General features: G+C 38.6%; 2 protein-coding genes across 3 annotated transcripts in view; one reads left to right on the forward strand and one right to left on the reverse strand.

Moving 5' to 3' along the window:
• Positions 1-8,258, forward strand: part of LOC139754537 (transcription initiation factor TFIID subunit 10-like) — a 105,245-nt gene extending 96,987 nt beyond the window's left edge. For both annotated transcript variants that reach the window (XM_071671854.1, XM_071671853.1), the window contains exons 2-5: positions 729-760; positions 1,198-1,305; positions 7,012-7,076; positions 7,340-8,258. In XM_071671854.1, coding sequence (XP_071527955.1) covers positions 734-760; positions 1,198-1,305; positions 7,012-7,076; positions 7,340-7,544 — 405 coding nt within the window. In that variant the 5' untranslated portion in view covers positions 729-733 and the 3' untranslated portion in view covers positions 7,545-8,258. The remainder of the gene's footprint in view (positions 1-728; positions 761-1,197; positions 1,306-7,011; positions 7,077-7,339) is intronic.
• Positions 8,254-20,499, reverse strand: part of LOC139754535 (cytochrome c oxidase assembly protein COX18, mitochondrial) — a 128,955-nt gene continuing 116,709 nt past the window's right edge. Inside the window, exons 2-7 of the mRNA XM_071671851.1 lie at positions 19,735-20,349; positions 19,293-19,430; positions 16,515-16,662; positions 13,171-13,295; positions 11,971-12,081; positions 8,254-8,513 (exon numbers count right to left, since the gene is read on the reverse strand). Coding sequence (XP_071527952.1) covers positions 8,337-8,513; positions 11,971-12,081; positions 13,171-13,295; positions 16,515-16,662; positions 19,293-19,430; positions 19,735-20,331 — 1,296 coding nt within the window. The 5' untranslated portion in view covers positions 20,332-20,349 and the 3' untranslated portion in view covers positions 8,254-8,336. The remainder of the gene's footprint in view (positions 8,514-11,970; positions 12,082-13,170; positions 13,296-16,514; positions 16,663-19,292; positions 19,431-19,734; positions 20,350-20,499) is intronic.

Below are 20,499 nucleotides of genomic sequence, written 5' to 3' on the forward strand. Positions count from 1 at the left end.
CTTTGAGGGAATATCCTCACCTGGCCCTCTTCTCTGTTCCTTCTTTTGGAAAATTAAAAAAAACAAAAAACAAAAAAAAACAAAAGGGGAGGATTTCCAGCCCCCCCGCTCCCTTCCCTTTTAGTCGTCTTCTACGACACGCAGGGAATACGTGGGAAGTATTCTTTCTCCCCTATCCCCAGGGAATATATATATATATATATATATATATATATATATATATATATATAAAATAAATGAATAAATAAATATATGTATACATATACATACAAATTTAAGGACCTTCTTACTCCAGAGGTGTCCATTATTTCTATGCTTCTATGTAGAGTGCAGATTTGAAACTACAGGAACCCAATAAAAGGGTTCCTGTGATTGTATAATCATATATACTTGGAAATATGTGCCCTCTTAGCAAAAAAGAATACCGTACATGAATACAGTGACTTACAGCCCAACCCTCATGCATCAGTTGCAGATGTAAAAGTGGTAAAGTCAATAATACTTCATGAAATGTATGGGGCAGTGAATTTTACTTCCCACTGTCATGAAAGGCAGGATTTCTTCTCTCGACTATAGATTTTTTTTTTTTTTTGTCTGCCTTTTGTATATTCCAAGTATATATGAGCTGTGTCACCCCAACAGTATGAATGTTTTAGCCAGCAATTCTTTCTTTCATTATGTTTATCAAAACTCTCATTAATAAAGTCCTTATTTTGATTTTCTTGCAGATACCATGGACCAGATAGGACAGCAACAACAGGTAAAAACAAATAGGCCTGGTTACATGATTGCATAGTTCACCGACTTCATGGAAACTTCATGGTGAACTTCATGGAAAAATATATTTATCATTTATGGTTTTCTGGTTAAGAAACATGAGTTATATGCAGTCTCTCTGCTTTCATTGTCATTTGCCCCCATTTTGTCAAACATATGTGTCCTTGAAGCAGAAACATTGTAGGTGTACCAGTATATCTGAGTTTTAACTTTGTGTATATTCCCTGTTAAGCAGTTTTTATTACCAAAGATCATTACAGATTGCAAGTATATTTCCTGATAACTTAATTTTTCTGTAAGAAATATCTTTAAAATCCAACCTCAGTACTTCATATTGGATAAATACAGTCTATGCAACTTGTCTCAACTCTTTTGGGAAGCAGTGAAGATCTCCATGCCATTCATTATTTGTACTTTCAGCAGGGCGGTGGTGGTGGCGGTGGCAGTAGTGGTGCCAGCCAGATCTCTCGCACTGCTGGCCTTCCACTCTCTGACTTTCTAATGCAGCTGGAGGATTATAACCCTACAGTAAGGAATTACATGATATTGCTAATTAGAATCTACAAGCAATGAATAAAGTTCTCAAGGTTTAATGAGTATTTTAAGTGTCAGTGTTTTACAAAACCAGCCTAAAGAGAGAATCATTTAGAAACTGTTTTCCAGTATCTGCCCATATTTCTTTTACTGAACCTCTTCATTTCAGCCTTTGTGACAAATATTTCTTCTTTTTTTTTTTTTTCACTGTGGTTCCAGACTGGAATTGTAGTATAGTGCAGTTTAAAACTAATACATGTATTGCCTGTTACTTAGGGGTCCATGAGATTGCATTTTGTGAGTTAGGTTTAATTCATCCAACTCATTCAAATTTCCAATGCATCAAGTATTCTACACTTAGCTGAAGTAGGGGTTTTGCATATTACTCATTTAACCCTTTCATTGTGTTAACTAAATTTTTGGCAAGGCATAGCACAGTGTGCTAGGGCAGATTTTGCCTTTTGACCTTTGCACTCTCGTTTAAATTCCCAGCAACCTAACAGCATAGCTACAAACAGTATCATTCATCGTAGATACCCTAAATTATTATTAAAGAAAGTTTAACTTCATCATCAATTTGGAGAGTGCTATGTATTTTACTGGAAAAAATAAATCTATTCATATGGATAATGTTCTGTCTGTGTACATCTTGAAGGTGGGCTTGGATGATGTCTTCTTAAACAATTGGTTTCTGAACCATTTCATCACTGCTGTAAAAGCCTGTTGCCACAAGGAAAACCTTGAGGTACACATTTGTTGACAGTGCATCATGCCACTCCCAGCCACCTCCTAGACTGCCATCTCACCATCTTCTTTTCCCTTAACACTATATCATTCATCCAGCCACTTGATTAGGTTTTTTTTTTAAAGTGAGTGACTGCACACTATGATGGAAGACAACACATCAGTAGAACAGTTGGGAACAGGTGTAACCGAGTAGTTTTTACCATACAGCTAAATCACGGTCTCTTGTCAACCAAAATGCTCTGAACTCCTGCAAGAAGACTTTGATGCCAGACATTGTTTGTGACCATGAGAAGCAAGTCAAGGACATTTCAGTAGTTGCACAATCTTCCTATGAAGGATTGAGAAGACCTGAGTGAGGATGATGTTCATTTAGCTGCTGAAGTCTGCAGAGCAGACCCATATATTGTAGGAGTGTCTCTTACTCAGAAGAGGGAGGAAATGAGTTTGCTCCTCTCCAGCTAACCTTCAACATGCAGGTGCAGAAGAGAATCAGCAAATACATCCAACAAACCATACAATTTGCACAGTGTTAATGATCCAAACATTGAGAGAAGTACTGAACTCTTTCATAACCTCATCTGTGTCATCCAAGGTTGTACAGATCTATGGACAAATTACAAAAGAAACGCCTTGCCTGCTTCCAACCCAGAAAATTATCATCTATCTAGCCACAGTCTCCACCTAAGTAAGTCAGTGATCAACCTAAAAAATACCTCTCCTATTCTTGAAATCTAACTAAGAAGTGCTTATCTTTTTTTCTTTGACCAACCATTTAAATTTGTCCAAGATTTTAGATACCCCTCCCAAGAGAAGAGTGGGAGGTGGGTTGATTAGAAAGGGTAGTGAGTGGTGGGATGAAGAAGTAAGAGTATTAGTGAAAGAGAAGAGAGAGGCATTTGGACGATTTTTGCAGGGAAAAAATGCAATTGAGTGGGAGATGTATAAAAGAAAGAGACAGGAGGTCAAGAGAAAGGTGCAAGAGGTGAAAAAAAGGGCAAATGAGAGTTGGGGTGAGAGACTATCAGTAAATTTTAGGGAGAATAAAAAGATGTTCTGGAAGGAGGTAAATAAAGTGTGTAAGACAAGGGAGCAAATGGGAACTTCAGTGAAGGGCGCAAATGGGGAGGTGATAACAAGTAGTGGTGATGTGAGAAGGAGATGGAGTGAGTATTTTGAAGGTTTGTTGAATGTGTTTGATGATAGAGTGGCAGATATAGGGTGTTTTGGTCGAGGTGGTGTGCAAAGTGAGAGGGTTAGGGAAAATGATTTGGTAAACAGAGAAGAGGTAGTGAAAGCTTTGCGGAAGATGAAAGCCGGCAAGGCAGCAGGTTTGGATGGTATTGTAGTGGAATTTATTAAAAAAGGGGGTGACTGTATTGTTGACTGGTTGGTAAGATTATTTAATGTATGTATGACTCATGGTGAGGTGCCTGAGGATTGGCAGAATGCGTGCATAGTGCCATTGTACAAAGGCAAAGGGGATAAGAGTGAGTGCTCAAATTACAGAGGTATAAGTTTGTTGAGTATTCCTGGTAAATTATATGGGAGGGTATTGATTGAGAGGGTGAAGGCATGTACAGAGCATCAGATTGGGGAAGAGCAGTGTGGTTTCAGAAGTGGTAGAGGATGTGTGGATCAGGTGTTTGCTTTGAAGAATGTATGTGAGAAATACTTAGAAAAGCAAATGGATTTGTATGTAGCATTTATGGATCTGGAGAAGGCATATGATAGAGTTGATAGAGATGCTCTGTGGAAGGTATTAAGAATATATGGTGTGGGAGGAAAGTTGTTGGAAGCAGTGAAAAGTTTTTATCGAGGATGTAAGGCATGTGTACGTTTAGGAAGAGAGGAAAGTGATTGGTTCTCAGTGAATGTAGGTTTGCGGCAGGGGTGTGTGATGTCTCCATGGTTGTTTAATTTGTTTATGGATGGGGTTGTTAGGGAGGTAAATGCAAGAGTTTTGGAAAGAGGGGCAAGTATGAAGTCTGTTGGGGATGAGAGAGCTTGGGAAGTGAGTCAGTTGTTGTTCGCTGATGATACAGCGCTGGTGGCTGATTCATGTGAGAAACTGCAGAAACTGGTGACTGAGTTTGGTAAAGTGTGTGGAAGAAGAAAGTTAAGAGTAAATGTGAATAAGAGCAAGGTTATTAGGTACAGTAGGGTTGAGGGTCAAGTCAATTGGGAGGTGAGTTTGAATGGAGAAAAACTGGAGGAAGTGAAGTGTTTTAGATATCTGGGAGTGGATCTGGCAGCGGATGGAATCATGGAAGCGGAAGTGGATCATAGGGTGGGGGAGGGGGCGAAAATTCTGGGGGCCTTTTAGAATGTGTGGAAGTCGAGAACATTATCTCGGAAAGCAAAAATGGGTATGTTTGAAGGAATAGTAGTTCCAACAATGTTGTATGGTTGCGAGGCGTGGGCTATGGATAGAGTTGTGCGCAGGAGGATGGATGTGCTGGAAATGAGATGTTTGAGGACAATGTGTGGTGTGAGGTGGTTTGATCGAGTGAGTAACGTAAGGGTAAGAGAGATGTGTGGAAATAAAAAGAGCGTGGTTGAGAGAGCAGAAGAGGGTGTTTTGAAGTGGTTTGGGCACATGGAGAGGATGAGTGAGGAAAGATTGACCAAGAGGATATATGTGTCGGAGGTGGAGGGAGCAAGGAGAAGAGGGAGACCAAATTGGAGGTAGAAAGATGGAGTGAAAAAGATTTTGTGTGATCGGGGCCTGAACATGCAGGAGGGTGAAAGGAGGGCAAGGAATAGAGTGAATTGGAGCGATGTGGTATACCGGGGTTGACGTGCTGTCAGTGGATTGAATCAAGGCATGTGAAGCGTCTGGGGTAAACCATGGAAAGCTGTGTAGGTATGTATATTTGCGTGTGTGGACGTATGTATATACATGTGTATGGGGGTGGGTTGGGCCATTTCTTTCGTCTGTTTCCTTGCGCGACCTCGCAAACGCGGGAGACAGCGACAAAGTATAAAAAAAAAAAAAAAAAAAGAGTAAAACAGCTTATTTTTGATAAAGCATTTGTTTCAACCAGAAAACTGTGATAAATGAGGGAAGTAGAACTAATGAATATAACAGCAAAACAACTCAGGCCTAATAACACAAAGATTTATTGATGTGAGAGAGCTGCTGAATTTGGCATTGGAGGAGATGTTTTGAGAGCCTTGGAAAGGTCTCGATGGCCCCACAACTCCAAGAAAAATACTTGGCAACCCCAGGGTTAGGAACTTTTGCCAGAGAATATGGTGAGTATATTGATCACTTAACCTGCTACCACAACCATGTAGCCAAGTTATGAGATGTTCTGGTAAGGAATTATATGTCTTGAAAGTTACCAAGGTGTGATCAGAATACATCCTTAAGTTATGAGAGATACCTCTGTATTCTTTTGTTATCTTGATATAATGTACAAATTTGTTTGATATTGTTATACATATTATCTGCTTCCTCAGTGACTGTAGTCATTTAATAGCAACATTTATGTTAGATTACTTGACTTGTAATTAGATTGACATTGACACATTTTAAAGGAAGTGATAGCCACATAACTTGTGCTTATCCATTACAAATACAATTTATGCAATTTGTATACAGTCTGTATTGACACATTATTTTTAGTTGATAAAAAAAATTGTAAATGAAGTAGGTTACAAGATGGAAATAAATTTTCTTTTTATGGACTTAAGAGGTAAATTAATGGTAACACTGAATTAGAAATCATTGAGTTGATTATAACTGACTGTAAAGGCAAACTTAGATGAGGATGCATCTTTCTTAACTATTTCTGCAAAAACATTTCACAGCCATCAGTTTATAAATAGCCATTATCTTTTTGCAGTCTTCACCATTGCCAGCACATTAAAATTAGAAATGGATCCAACAGTGAAATGTTTGAAATATTAGAAATAGATCTGACACTGATATGTTTGAAAGAGCTTGCTGCATACATTTTATTCAGTCCATTGGTGTGGGTTTTTATAAATCCACAATTGTGTTGACATGACATGTAACTTTAGATATTAGTTGGATTTATACATGCTTCTAAGACATTCCATTCCTGTGCAAATAACACTGAATATAAAAATGTGTTCTGTTGTGCATAGTCACTTTATTAAACTTTTTATGTGACTGTGACTTGATTCATGGGCTATTGAATTTCAGTAACTACCTTATGAAATCTTTCATGGGTATTTGCAAAAATAAAATTAAAAATCACTTTGACCTTATTTATATGAATGTTGGATTTTTTGTCTTAAGCAGTGACCTATATTCTATATTCAAGCCACCGATGTTAGCTACAACATGCAGTGTCAAAATATTAATTCAAGCAGATTGTTTTCCTAATAACTTGTTTTTGCACATTTCTTTACATTGTTGTATTTGCAGCCCGTTTCACATGCTTTAACTTCCTTTCTTACTTGTCTGCGAGGTAGTGCAAGGAAACAGACAAAAGAATGGCCCAACCCACCCACATACACATGTATATACATACACGTCCACACATGCACATATACATACCAATACATCTCAACGTATACATATATATATATACACACAGGCATATACATATATACACATGTACATAATTCATACTGTCTGCCCATATTCATTCCCGTTGCCACCCCGCCCCACATGAAATGAAAAAACCCTCCCCCCCGCATGTGCGCGAGGTATCGCTAGGAAAAGACAACAAAGGCCACATTCGTTCACACTCAGTCTCTAGCTGTCATGTATAATGCACCGAAACCACAGCTCCCTTTCCATATCCAGTATTAGCTACATCTTTCATTTCTTTCACCCTTAGACTTCTCTCTCTCTTTTCTTCAGGTTTCCTTTCTGAAATACTACTGGCTGTGCAAGCCATACTAGCCTAACATCAGGCACTGATTAATCCCCCCCCAATCTTTAAGTAATCATGCTATTTTTAAAAACAAAAATTTTAGATTCCAGATGCTGTGACTGCATTCTATTTGAACAGCTCTGGATTTGAAGCTGCTGATGGGAGGCTGTAAGTAAAGACTGAATTTATTCTTCCTATTTATGAAAATTGTCAAATTTGGATGTAAATTCTCTATAAGAGATGTATTTTTATGTTTATGTGTGTTTTCACACTACAGCAAAAGTAATTGGCTTTCAGAGACTAATACTGTTATATGGTGTCTTAATTCCTGATGGAGAAAAAAAAATATGCTTGTTTGAATTATTAATGTTTATCATTGTAAACTTATGGTGTTATATGCAGTGGAACTTACTATCTGATTTTTTCTTCAGCGTTCGTCTGATTTCGCTTGCAGCTCAGAAATTTATCTCGGATATAACAAATGATGCTTTGCAGCATTGCAAGATGCGAGGTTCTCAGCAGTCCAGCAGTAAAACCAAGGGAAAAGATAAGCGTTATACACTCACAATGGAAGATCTTACACCTGTCCTTGCAGAGTATGGAATCACTGTCAAGAAGCCTCATTATTACATTTAAGATATTACTGATCAAATAAAGTTACTTAAGGATTGGTGTGATTATTGATGGACTATTTAAAGAAAAAAAATCCATATCATTGCTAATGAAAATGGTGAGTCTTTTATATCAAAGGCCCATAAAAATTTCATAAATTTTCTTATATGTTAATGAAAGGAACTGTAGCTTTAGTACTAATATTTACTGGAATATAAACATTTAATTATGAATATCTTTATGTAATTGAAATATTTTTCCCTTTTTAAAGATACTAGTAGTGAATAGATAAGAAGCTGTGAATGTTCGGGTGCTTACACTCCAAACAGATATCAGGGTAAAACATCCATCTGGTAACCTAGAGTATATTTTATGTCTAAATATATTTTCAGCAATTAGAGGTCACTGATGGTTCCTACTAACTTTCTCAAAATATTTGTTAAAATTTCATATCAAGCAAATTTATTAGTTTCTTTTTGCTTCACCATTAAAATGTGCCAAAAATAGTATGAACTGCCTACCAAGAAATTAAATAGCCAGATCCTCAGGAGAAACCAGAAAAATATAATTCTTGTATAAAAACCATGGCTCAAAGTTCATGTTTGTTATTTTAGAAATAATTAGGAAAGTTTCTGCGTATATCCAGCTTATGAACAGATAAGACAGTCCTTCACTTCATCAAATCTGAAAAATGCAAGACAAAAAAGTACTTTTGGGTGAATAAAAATTTGTGTAATACTCTCTTTTTATACACCATTATATAATTTATTAACAATACTGCTTCCAGTCATTCCCACAGCTTTGATAATGAACGCTTCAGTCTTTTTTCTTTTTCACCCTCTTTTGCAGTTGCATCCACAGATGATGGTATGGCCTTTCTCTTTCAGAAGGTGACTGGGGTATACCACACAAATGCCGTACCTGAGGATGCATTAGGGCCAAGTTCTGCACTAGTGCACACATACTTGAAGTTACCCAATAGAGGGTTACACACTGTAAGGCAAAAGGACATAATTGAAAGGGTGTGATCCAAAATACCATTAGGTCACACAATAAAGCAAAAAAAGCATCATATATTTCAGGGTCCTTAACCCATTGATTGCAAGTGGTGCATATGTTACAGGTCATTTTTTTCAGCTTACTGAGGCTGGGATGTGTTAATCCTTGGATTAGCCCCCTCTGCCTAGAGGCAAGATATGCAGCCATTCATGTGTGTAGTGGTATCCCAAATACTGTTTGCAGACTTTTCTTTTTCTTTCATACTTGTTTGCTGTTGTAATAATCAGCAAGGTAGCACCAAGAACACACAAAGAAAGGCTGCATTCACTTACGTCCATTCTTTAGCTGTTTTCCAGATAGTGGTCAGGGTATGTGGAGCTATCTAGGAAGCTTGTACATGATTTACATAAACTTGCTATTACTGTAACACCCACTCCTTCTTGGTAACCCCACATTACAGGAATAGTTAAGTCTGCCTGTAAGAAACTGGGTGTCCTGTCTAGATGTTGGAACAACTTCTCTTGCGAACAGCTGCTCCGTTTATACAAGGGATGGATTCCTCCTTGTATGGAGTACTGCTCTCACATTTGAGGTGGTTCTAGGTCTGTATCCTTCCTTGACAGAGTCGAGTGGAATGCGGTCCAACTTATAAATTGTCCCAGGCTAACTTCCAGACTTGACTCCCTTGCCCTATACTGCAATGTTGGTTCACTTTCCCTCTTCTAAAGATATTTGGTTTTTGCTCCCAACAGCTGGCTGCTTGTGTGCCCCCATCACTAGCTAGACCAAGCAATACTCGGCACGCTGCTGCATCACATGATTATTGTGTGGCCATTGGCAACACAAGGGTGGGCCATTTTGATACTTGCTTCTTTCCCAACATGTTGAAGCTTTAGAACTCTCTACCTTCTCATGTCTTTCCTAATACCTATGACCTGGCAATACATTTCAAAGGACAGGTCTTTCATGTTCTTAAAAATTCATAAATACTCTCCCTTGTTTTTTCCTTTTCCGCTTCATAATTCTCTCTTTATTTCAATTAAGGCCCGGCCTTCATGTGGAATTTTGTCTGTGACTGGAGCCTTCAACATAAAAAGAAAGAAGTGTCTCACAAGATAATACATATTACTGATGAACTCAATCCCTATGACAAAAACATAAGAATACCACACATCTCAAAATGTAAACCTGAAAATACCCCTGAAGCATCTCATATGCACAGCATCAGACCAGCACAATTCAGAGGATACATAGCAGACATAAAGAACGTCTGCAGGTAGTAGTTGGTAGGCTGCCAACGACCTGGAAAGTACATTACCAGTACTACCCACCTGGGTATCAGAAGGGTTAGTGACAGCTGTGTAGTGAGCCAGCACTTCAGTGGTTGTCAAGTTGCACTCCTCTGACCCAGAAAGCTGTCTTTTCTTTCTGCCTCAACCACATGTGGACTACTGGCATTCTGTCTAGAAACATACAATCTCTCCTTGTAATACATGACGCCTGACAGCAACTAACTCGCACAGCTCATTCTTCGTAAATCTAGATTTACATGTGGTGAGTGCTATGTGCTAGCCCTGCCTTTTGGCAAAATGGTAGGAGGAACAGATAGAAGTAGTAGGAAGGAACATTTAAGCAGGTGCATTAGGTAGAACCATTAAATAGCAGCATTTGATAGTAGTCACTAGGGACATTAGGTAGGAGCCAATGCAAACACTGCGACAGAGTTGCTCTCTGCCAGTGGCCTGTTAGAAGTGAGGCACTAAAGGCTAAGAAGCAGCACTGGAGTTCACTAGTCATGGAGACTTCACTGCTGCGGCAAACCCCTTAAGAAAGCACCAGAAGGGAACAGGTGCCAGAGATATAGATAAGACATAACGAATGTCTCACCATTTATTTAGAATTGAGAGCTGTGGTTTCAGTGCATTACACATGACAGCAAGAGAATGGATGTGAGCAGATGTGGTCTTTCGTCATCTGTTCCTGGTGCTACCTCACTTATGAGGAAAACAGCAATCAAGTATGAAAAAGAAAAATTATTTAAGAATATCTTGCACACAGACTGTCCCTCAAAATTACAAGTGCAACAGTAAAAAGGTTATTACCTTTCTATATCTATCCTAACAACATGAGAAGGATCTAGTGCATATAGCCTCAATTCACTTAAGCAAATCCTCAATATATGTTTTAACTTTTACAGTGAATACAAGCTTCCATATTACTACGAGAACTTTTCAATTAATTAATATCCACACTAAACTGATTTGTCAGGCAAGAAAAACGTCCATTTACACTAAACTCACAACATGGTACACAAGATATCAAAAGTAATTCATCGATAATCCTCATCTGAAATAACTAACCCTAAACAAAATGCATCTGTCCACACTATCACAGACTTTTGCCAATCTGTCATTTGTCTTACTTCTTACATGACCTTTCCATCATAGAAGGCTTTTGTCTATGTCTTTTTTTATATATTCCTCTCCGCACATTTTTTTTTCATTCTTTACATGTTCTCATTCTAACTATACTACATATTTCATCTATATTTACAGCCCTTGATTTTATGAATCAGGATTTTGGTAAGTTGTTTCATACTCATGCATGAAAGTGAGATAAGTATATTAAGCAAGCTTTGTAAATACAATACACTTAATATCCCTCCTTATACTTCTCCCTTCTAATTGACATTACTCTGTAACTGTCAGTACATATACAAAAGACCTTCACCCCTGCTCAAATTTAGCTTCAACATCCTTCTCCTACATATCCATGCAACCACCATTTTTCCTTTGATTCAGACAATAGAACAATATCATCTTTATACATGTGGCAGTTTCCATTCTGTTTGACCATAGTTCAACTGTAACCAGAAACACCCCACCTTGGATATCGTGTGGGTGTCTGTTAGAATCAATTGTGCTTATACGTTTCAGTTATCCAGTTACCTTAAATGCATTTGACCTTATATGCATTTGACCAAACACTGACCACATATGATCAACAACTGGTCTTGTCTCTACAGGGTAGTGCAGGGGAGGAAGGGTGTAAGAGGTTTTGTATCAACCTATGACTACACACCAAAATTATCTAAAAATACTTTAGTGTTTAAGAATTATCAAATTACATTTACAGTACCCTGTGGTGGTAAGGGCACTAGAAAGGAAATATGTGATAAATGTGAACTCATGAGGCAAGTTTCCAATGAAGAATTAAGGAATAAAGTGGTATTCCTAAGTGAAATGATGGTGATATGGTGAAGCTAAAAAGTTTTGACTAACATGAGTCTTAATTATCATATAGTCGAGCATGTCTTCATATTTGTATTTTCTCTAACTCATCATCAATGAAACCTTATGATGCATCATATGATTCCCGTTTCCAGACAAAGTAATTATACTAATAAATTTCCTTACCTGTTCTGGTATCTGCCACTATTTTGTAAACTTACCGATGGAACACATGCTGCAATTGGAATGATGGCTACACTTATACCACGGAATACATTGGTGACAATATTTTGGACTTTTGTACCCTTCTTTTGCCGATTCAAAACATTTATCTGAAACACGTAAGATATCATGAAGTGACTACCGACAAAAAATTGAGAGAAACATACAAAAGGGCTAATAAAATAGATTACACTACAAGTCAACAATTTATCTGTGTGTGGGGGGGGAGGAACTTTTCTACAAAGTGTGACATGGCAAGACAAACACAGGACTAAAGTGCATAAACTCATGAGGGTTATTTACTTTCTTAATATGGGGAATCTCAAAAATTTTATGAGGATAATATTTTCATGAATGAATCATCATCTGAGTTTTCCTGCAATGAAGAGGAATTAGGTAGAATGCATTACAAGACAAACTGAATGATAACAAATAAGAATACAAAGTGACATTGTATGGTGAGATTCAGTTACGTTGGGCTCAGTTTCACACAAGTATGTGGAGAAAGAACCTTTTACGACAATATACCATATAAGATACAGCCATTTTCCTTGAATACACCTACCCAATTTCATATTTTCACTTTTTTTAGATTCACCATGATGTGAAGTTTTGTCAATGCTGCTACATGTAACAACCTTGAAACTGCAGCAGCCCATGGATTGCTGAGAAAGGAGTTATGTGGTTATAAAATGAAATTAGAAAGTTATTAGGTTTAGCAATGGAGAGAGACTGGTTAGTTGAGGTGTGAGTCACAATGGAGAGAACTTGTCAGTGTCTTAGATATCTGGAAGTGGACATAGCAGGAAATGGAACCATGGGAGCTGAAGTGAGCCATAGGATAGGGTGAGGGGGCAAAGATACAAGGCACACTTAGGAATGTTTGGCAAGAGAGTTCACTGTCAGTGAGGGTAAATATAGGTATCTTTGATGGTACAGTAGTATCAACTGTATTAGAATGCAAGGCATGGGCAAAGTATTTAAGAAGGTGAATGTGTTGGAAATGAAAGAGTACAGAATGTAAGGTAAGTAGGGTTCATCGAATATAAAGTGATTAGGTAAGAGAGAGGTGTTGTAGTTAGAGGAATATGTATAAAAGAGATCAAGAGGACATGCTAAGTAGTTTGGGCATTTGAAGAGGGTAAGTATGCTTGCTACTATATTAACATATCACAAATTATATAAAAAGCACATCATACCTCTGTGATAATAATATTGGTGATTCCCATGGCAAAAGGCAGAATAAGAGAGTGGTCCACATCTGTTAGGTTTGGTATCCAACCAAACCCTCCAGTACTGAACTCCATGAACAGCACCTGAGCCGCTGGGAAGAGAATGAAATGAAATAGTATCATAGATCACCTTCAATCACAACAAGCAGCTAAATAATGTACAGGGCATCATTTACTCATGAAAACAGAGTTTTGATGGATAGATATATTTTTTCTAATATGCTATTCTATCACTGATCAGAATGAGATTCCACATATGGCAGGATTACAGTGTTTACCAAGGAATATAGAATTTCATCATTTACATATAGCCTTAAACATGACTTAAGCAATTTACACTGGTTCACTCAATTGAATCAATACAGAAAAGATGTATCTTTGCTAGAGCAAAATATTAAGAACATTATGAGCTTAGTTGTAGGTAGCCAAAGACCAGGAAGGCATATTACCAGTACTACCTGCCTGGGTAATGATAGGGTTAGTGATTGCTGTACAGAGCCATCACTTCATTGGTTAAGTTGCACTCCTCGGACCCAGGTAGCTGTGTTCTCTTTCTGCCTCACACACACAAAGACTTCTGGCATTCTGTCCACAAACACACACTTTCCCTTTGCCAAAAATAACACTTAACACTTAAATCTCACAGCTCACTCTTCATAACTAGATTTTCCTAGGATGAGCACTATGCATTGGCCCTGCCTTTTGGCAAAATGGTAGGAGTAGTAGATAGAAACATGAAGAATCATTTAGACAGGAGCATTAGGTAGTAGTAGTAGAAGGAAGGAACATTAGGCAGGAGCATTACGTAGTAGTAGTAGGAAGGAACATTAGGCAGGAGCAATAGGCATTAAGTAGTAGTAGTCAGTAGGAACATTAGGTAGGAGCCTCTGCAAACACTGCGCTTGAGTTGCCCTCTGTCAGTGGCCTGTCAGGGGTGAGGAACTAAAGGCTAAGAAGCGGCACTGGAGTTCATTAGTTATGAACACTCTACTGCCGTTGCCACCCCCTTGAGGGAGTTCCAGTTGGGAACAGGCATTAGAGATATAGATAGTTGTGTGGTCGTAGATATACTTTGTCGCTGTCTCTCGCGTTAGTGAGGTAGCACAAGGAAACAGACGAAAGAATGGCCCAACCCACCCATATACACACATATATACATAAACGCCCACACATGCACATATACATACCTATACATTTCAGTGTATACATATATATACACAGACAAATACATATATACACATGTACATATTCATACTTACTTCCCTCGGCCATTCCTGCCGCCACCCTGCCATACATGAAATGGCACACCCCTCCCCCTGCACGCGTGCGAGGTAGCACTAGGAAAAGACAACAAAGGCCACACTCGTTCACACTCAGTCTCTAGCTGTCATATGTAATGCATCAAAACCACAGCTCCCTTTCCACATCTAGGCCCCTACAAAACTTTCCATGGTTTACCCCAGACATTTCACATGCCCTGGTTCAATCTATTGACAGTACATCAACCCCAGTATACCATATTGTTCCAATTCACTCTATTCCTTGCACGCCTTTCACCCTCTTGTATGTTTAGGCCCCGATCGCTCAAAATCTTTTTCAATTCATCCTTCCAACTCCAATTTGGTCTCCCACTTCACCTCGTTCCCTCCACCTCTGACACATATATATTATTATACTTAATCACCGTCAGCGAGAAAGCGTAAGAAAACAGACAAGGACTGCACAACCCACCCACATACACACATATATACATAAATGCCCACACATGCACATATACGTACATATACATTTTAACGTATACATACATATACATATATACACATGTACATATTCATACTTGCTGCCTTCATCCATTCCTATCGCCACCCCGCCACACATTAAACAATATCCCCCCTCTGGCGAGGCAGCGCCAGGAAAAGACAAAAAAGGCCATATTTGTTCACACTCAGTCTCTCGCTGTCACGTGTAATGCACCAACACCACAGCTCCCTTTTCACATCCAGGCCCGACACACCTTTCCATGGTTTACCCCAGATGCTTCACATGCCCTGGTTCAATCCATTGACAGCACGTCAATCCCGGTATACAACATCGTTCCAATTCACTCTATTCCTTGCACGCCTTTCACCCTCCTGAATGTCCAAGCCCCGATCGCTTAAAATCTTTTTCACTCCATCCTTCCACCTCCAATTTGGTCTCCCGCTTCTCCTTTTTCCCTCCACCTCTGACACATATATCCTCTTTGTCAATCTTTCCTCACCCATTCTCTCCATGTAACAAAACCATTTCAATACATCCTCTTCTATTCTCTCAACCACACTCTTTTTATTACCACACATCTCTCTTACCCTTTCATTACCTACTCGATCAAACCACCTCATACAACATATTGTTCTGAAACATTTCATTTCCAACACATCCACCCTCCTCCTCACAACCCTCTCTATAGCCCATGTCTTGCAACCATATCATATTGTTGGAACCACTATTCCTTCAAACATACCCTAGCCTTAGCCTAAGCTGGGTACCCATTTTACTGACCAACCCATAGGGGTGGATGAACAGCTGGGTAGACTGTGGACCAACAACCACAACAGGCTTTGAACCTATGCACTCCACCCTGGGCAGCCCATGAATCTGTCACAGTCAAGAACACTAACCACTACACCACAGAGGACCATAAACCAGATATTCCTAATCACCAGTCCTTCTTCAATACACAGTTCCAAAAGCTCTTCACTATTTTCATTCGAATCACTGGGCACCTCATGCCCCCTAGTTATATCCTCAACTGCCACATTACCCACTCTTGCATTCAAATAACCCATCAATAATACATGATCCCTAGCATCAAAATTTGCAAACTCACTCCTTTCATCCCAAAATACTTGCCTCCTTTCCTTGCTTCTCTAATTTCCAGGCACATAGGCACCAATAATCACCTTCCTCTAATAATCCACTTTCATTTTCACCCACATCAGTCTGGGGCTCACTTCCTTAAATTTTTTCACTTCCACTTCTCCTTCATCAGAAGGGCTATACCATCCTTACCTACACACTACCCTTGACTCTGCTCCTACATCATTTCTAAACCATTCTTCCTCCTTCCCCTTGAGGTTAGTTTCACTAAGAGCTAGAATATGCTGAGTACTTTCCTCAAATGCATTACCTATCCCTCCCTTCCTCTCATCCTGGTTACATCCATACACATTCAGACATCCCTGCCTAAGCCTTTGAGGAGGATGAATATTATTCATACAATATTTTTAAATGCAGCTCATGTAGGCAAAGTTGTATGACCTTAGTCTTACCTATATCTTGGTGTGGCATCATGGATGCCATGTTCCGAAGAGACATGGTAACTGAAATCCAAAAGGGTATTTGTACCCACAGTAACATACTGGTTTTGAATGGATGGCAGTTTTCCCTGATGATCAGTTCGTTCCAAAGTTTCTTGGCCTGAAATGACAAATAAGAAATGATTACACAATTTCTCTAAAACATTATTTTTGAAGTTCCTCCCTCAACATAATGCTTATTAAGATATTAATCAAGGGGTTAGCATGGATCATTAAAAAGTGTAACATAATTCTGTTTAAAAAAAAAGATTTCTTGATAATTTCTAAGTGTGGGAAAACAATAATAAAACAATCCAAATCAACCCTCCTAACATGACATCTGAAGTTGATCCACTTGCCCTAAGCCATAATACTGTCTCCCTTTTCCTCCATGTGGGCTTTCCTCACAAATACTAGCTGCTTGTCTGCCCATCCAACAGCTACACCACATAATACTCAGTAAGCCATTGCATTTCATGATATCTTAAAGGTCACTCATGAGTCATTGTAATTTTTATTCTATATATATCTCTGATGCCTGTTCCTTTCTGGAACTACCCCAAGGGGTTTGCCATGGCATGAAAGTCTCCATAACTAGTGGACTCTAGTCCCACTTATCCTTTAAAGCCTCATCCTTAATAGGTCACTGGCAGAGGGCAAGTCTAGCTCAGTGTTTGCAGAAGCTCCTACCTAATATTCCTACTGACCACTAGCTAATGTTCCTACCTACTACTTCTACCTAATGCTCCCACTTAAATGTTCCTGCCTACTACTTATGTCTATTGCTCCTACCATTTTGCCAAAAAGCAGGACTAGCACATAATGCTCACCACAGGAAAATCTAGTGATGAAGAATGAACTGTGTGAGTTAAGTGTTGTCAAGTGTTATGTGTGAAAAGGAGAGACTGTTATGTTTATAGACAATGCCAGTGGTCCACATGTGGGTGAGGCAGAAAGAAAAGACAGGTACCTGGGTCAGAGGAGTACAACTCCTGATACAGGCAGGCAGTACTAGTAGTATACCTTCCTGGTCATTGGCTGCCTACCAACTACTATCTGTAATGTTTGTTTATTACTATACACCACTAAACTTTAGTACAATTTAACTTCTCATATCTTTCCTATCAGCTATGAACTATACCTCTTTAAAGAACAATTTTCCCTTTTCCCCCTAAAATTTTCTTTTTCCTTTTCCATCCTTACTTCTCTATCACTTTAACCCATTTTATTCAAGTAGAAGAAGGCAGAGTTTGTTTGTTATCTTCTGTTTTGAAGCAAACATACCCCAGTATTATCTTCAACCAATATAAAGAGATATGGAAAGGGAAATTAATATTCACAATTCAATACGAAAATATTCACCTGGTCTTTTCATCCTAAATGTATTTTCACTGTTTCTCTTTCCAAGAGAGAAAAGTATTGTTCTAACCCTTCTATCAATCACTTACTCTCACTCTCTACTAACAACTTACATTTCACTACCTTGTATAGAACCTTATTGTTTCAAATCACCAGTCCACCATTCATAATGCAAGGTCTCCTTGTGGTTTCCATTACATGATCTGCCTCTAGTTCTCCTCTGTTAGGGATTTTGGTGACTAACTGGCTCTCAGCACCTCTAAAGCATTTGACAGGGTGTTGTGTAAGTCTTTGCTCACTATACTTCCTTCCATTGGCTTTTACACGTTTCTGTAATACAAAGTTTCATTTCCAGTCACTTCCTCATGGCATTTTTGATAAAGTGACCTCTCTCTCAGCCTATCAACAAGGCTTTGTATTATCACCTACACTCTCCTAAAAGGAGCTTTTTCATCTCAGTAGATAGTAGTTGGCAGGCAGCCAACGACCAGGGAGGTAAAAACCAGTACCACCTGCCTCGGTATTGGGGGGATTAGTGACAGCTTACTTTGTGAGCTAGCAATTCAGTGGTTGTCAAGTTGCACTTCTCTGATCCAGGTGACTCTCTTTTCTTTCTGCCACACCCACACATGGACTTCTGGCATTCTGTCAACAAACATACAATCTCTCCTTGTTGTACATAACTTTTGGCAACACTTAACTCACACGGATCATTCTTCATAACTCTAGATTTTCCTGTGGCTATCCCTGCCTTTTGGTAAAATGGTAGGAGCAGTAGACAGAAGTAGTAAGTAGGAGCATTTAAGCACAAGCATAGATGGAAGTAGTAGGTAGGAGCATTAGCTATATGTAGTCAGTAGGAACATTAGGTTGGAGCCTCCACAAACACTGTGTTAAGAGTTGCTTTCTGCCAGTGGCCTGTTAAGGGTGAGGAACGAAAGGCTAAGAAGCAGCATCAGCGTTCATTAGTTATGGAGACTCCATTCCTGTGGCTACCCCCTTGAGGGAGCTCCAACTGGAACAGGCATCAGACATATAGCTAAATAGACAGGTAGAACATCTATCACTTTTCTTAACCTTCTCACCCAAATGCTTGTTCTCTTTCTCACAATGAAAATATCTCACATATTTCCAAATAAGAAAACACTCTTTATCAAAATACAGAAATACATATCTTTTTCATTTTGAAAGCTACCTCGAATGATGTAAATCAAATTATACAATAAGTTTTTGTTACTGCTTGTTTCTCTGAAAAAACAGCAAGACTGAAAATTTGTTTAAAGAATATAGCTGACAGACAGTGGAATAAGGATGTACTAAGCCTAGAATGATTATGATACAAATATAAAATCACAAACAATCCAAATGTCTTATTCATTAGCATTAACAAACCGATCTGTTAAACATATGTCGTGCATGTCTCTGATCCCATCCAAACCTCTTCGCAGCATGGGCAGTTTCTTTCCCCAAGTCTTTTAAGAGCTCATCCATCTCTGGCTTCAAGTTTTCAAGTTTTGCAAGGATATGATTCTGTTGGAAGAGAATAAGACTTCATAACTTATAAAAGGTAAAGTATTCTGATGAAGGAAAATAGGTATCTGTACCCTGAAATGCAATTAAATTACTACTTTTTAATACTATTAATACCTACACTGCATTAAACATTTCCATTCATCTGTAAATTACTATATCCTAATACTATGCTACAGTAAATTTCACACTGATCAACTGAGTCAGTTATAAACTGCATTAGTTTAGCTACATGCAAAACTGATTAATTTGGAAAAGTGTTACAAGAATTAAATTCAAATGCAGTAATGCCTCCATGACATACCTGGTAAACAGCCACCGGGAAGGTGAGGATTCCTCTTATCAAGACGGTTGACACCACAATGGCAGCCCACCAAGGAAGATGGGTATAATCATGGAAGTTCTGCAAACCTCTCATCAATCCCTCTACAAACCATGACTGTCCTAAAGCTTGGAACCATTTTGTTTGAGTAATGGCTAGACTTTCCAGCCAAGCCATTGAAAACTGCCTCTTGGTAACATAATTCACGGGAGACCTGTATATATTGGTGAAATGGCATTCTCTTCCAATTTTTCTATCAATGTGGCTCCAGTCATTAGACAAACTGTGATAGAGACAGGTCTGGGTGACTGATGGATTACATCTCTCTAAAAAGTTTGCTGGCTTCAGGAACTCTTTGTTATCTAAATATGAAAATTGGACCCATGATTTCCTTTCAGCATTTTTTAATGTAAATACATAACTTTTTACTACTGAACTATGATACTTGGGCATATGTATGACATGACGTTTGAATTCATAGCATAATTTCCCATTGTGGAGGTTATTACTGAAGATAGGAGAAAACCCTGTCAACCACTTCTGAGACAGGATAGAAAAATCCCTCATTGGAATGGGCATTGCTTCATTCCACAATACCTGGAAGAAAAACAGAAAATATCTAGTGTAGATCAGCAATGGTAAAAGTAAATAGCATTTAATTAATAAATAATTTCAAGATGCTTTCTATAGCATCAATAATTACACAACATAATGCAACTATAAATTCTTGTTTAGAGTTTGGGTTTA

Source organism: Panulirus ornatus, chromosome 17 (genome assembly GCF_036320965.1).
Source record: "Panulirus ornatus isolate Po-2019 chromosome 17, ASM3632096v1, whole genome shotgun sequence".
NCBI classification, from domain to species: Eukaryota; Metazoa; Arthropoda; class Malacostraca; order Decapoda; family Palinuridae; genus Panulirus; species Panulirus ornatus.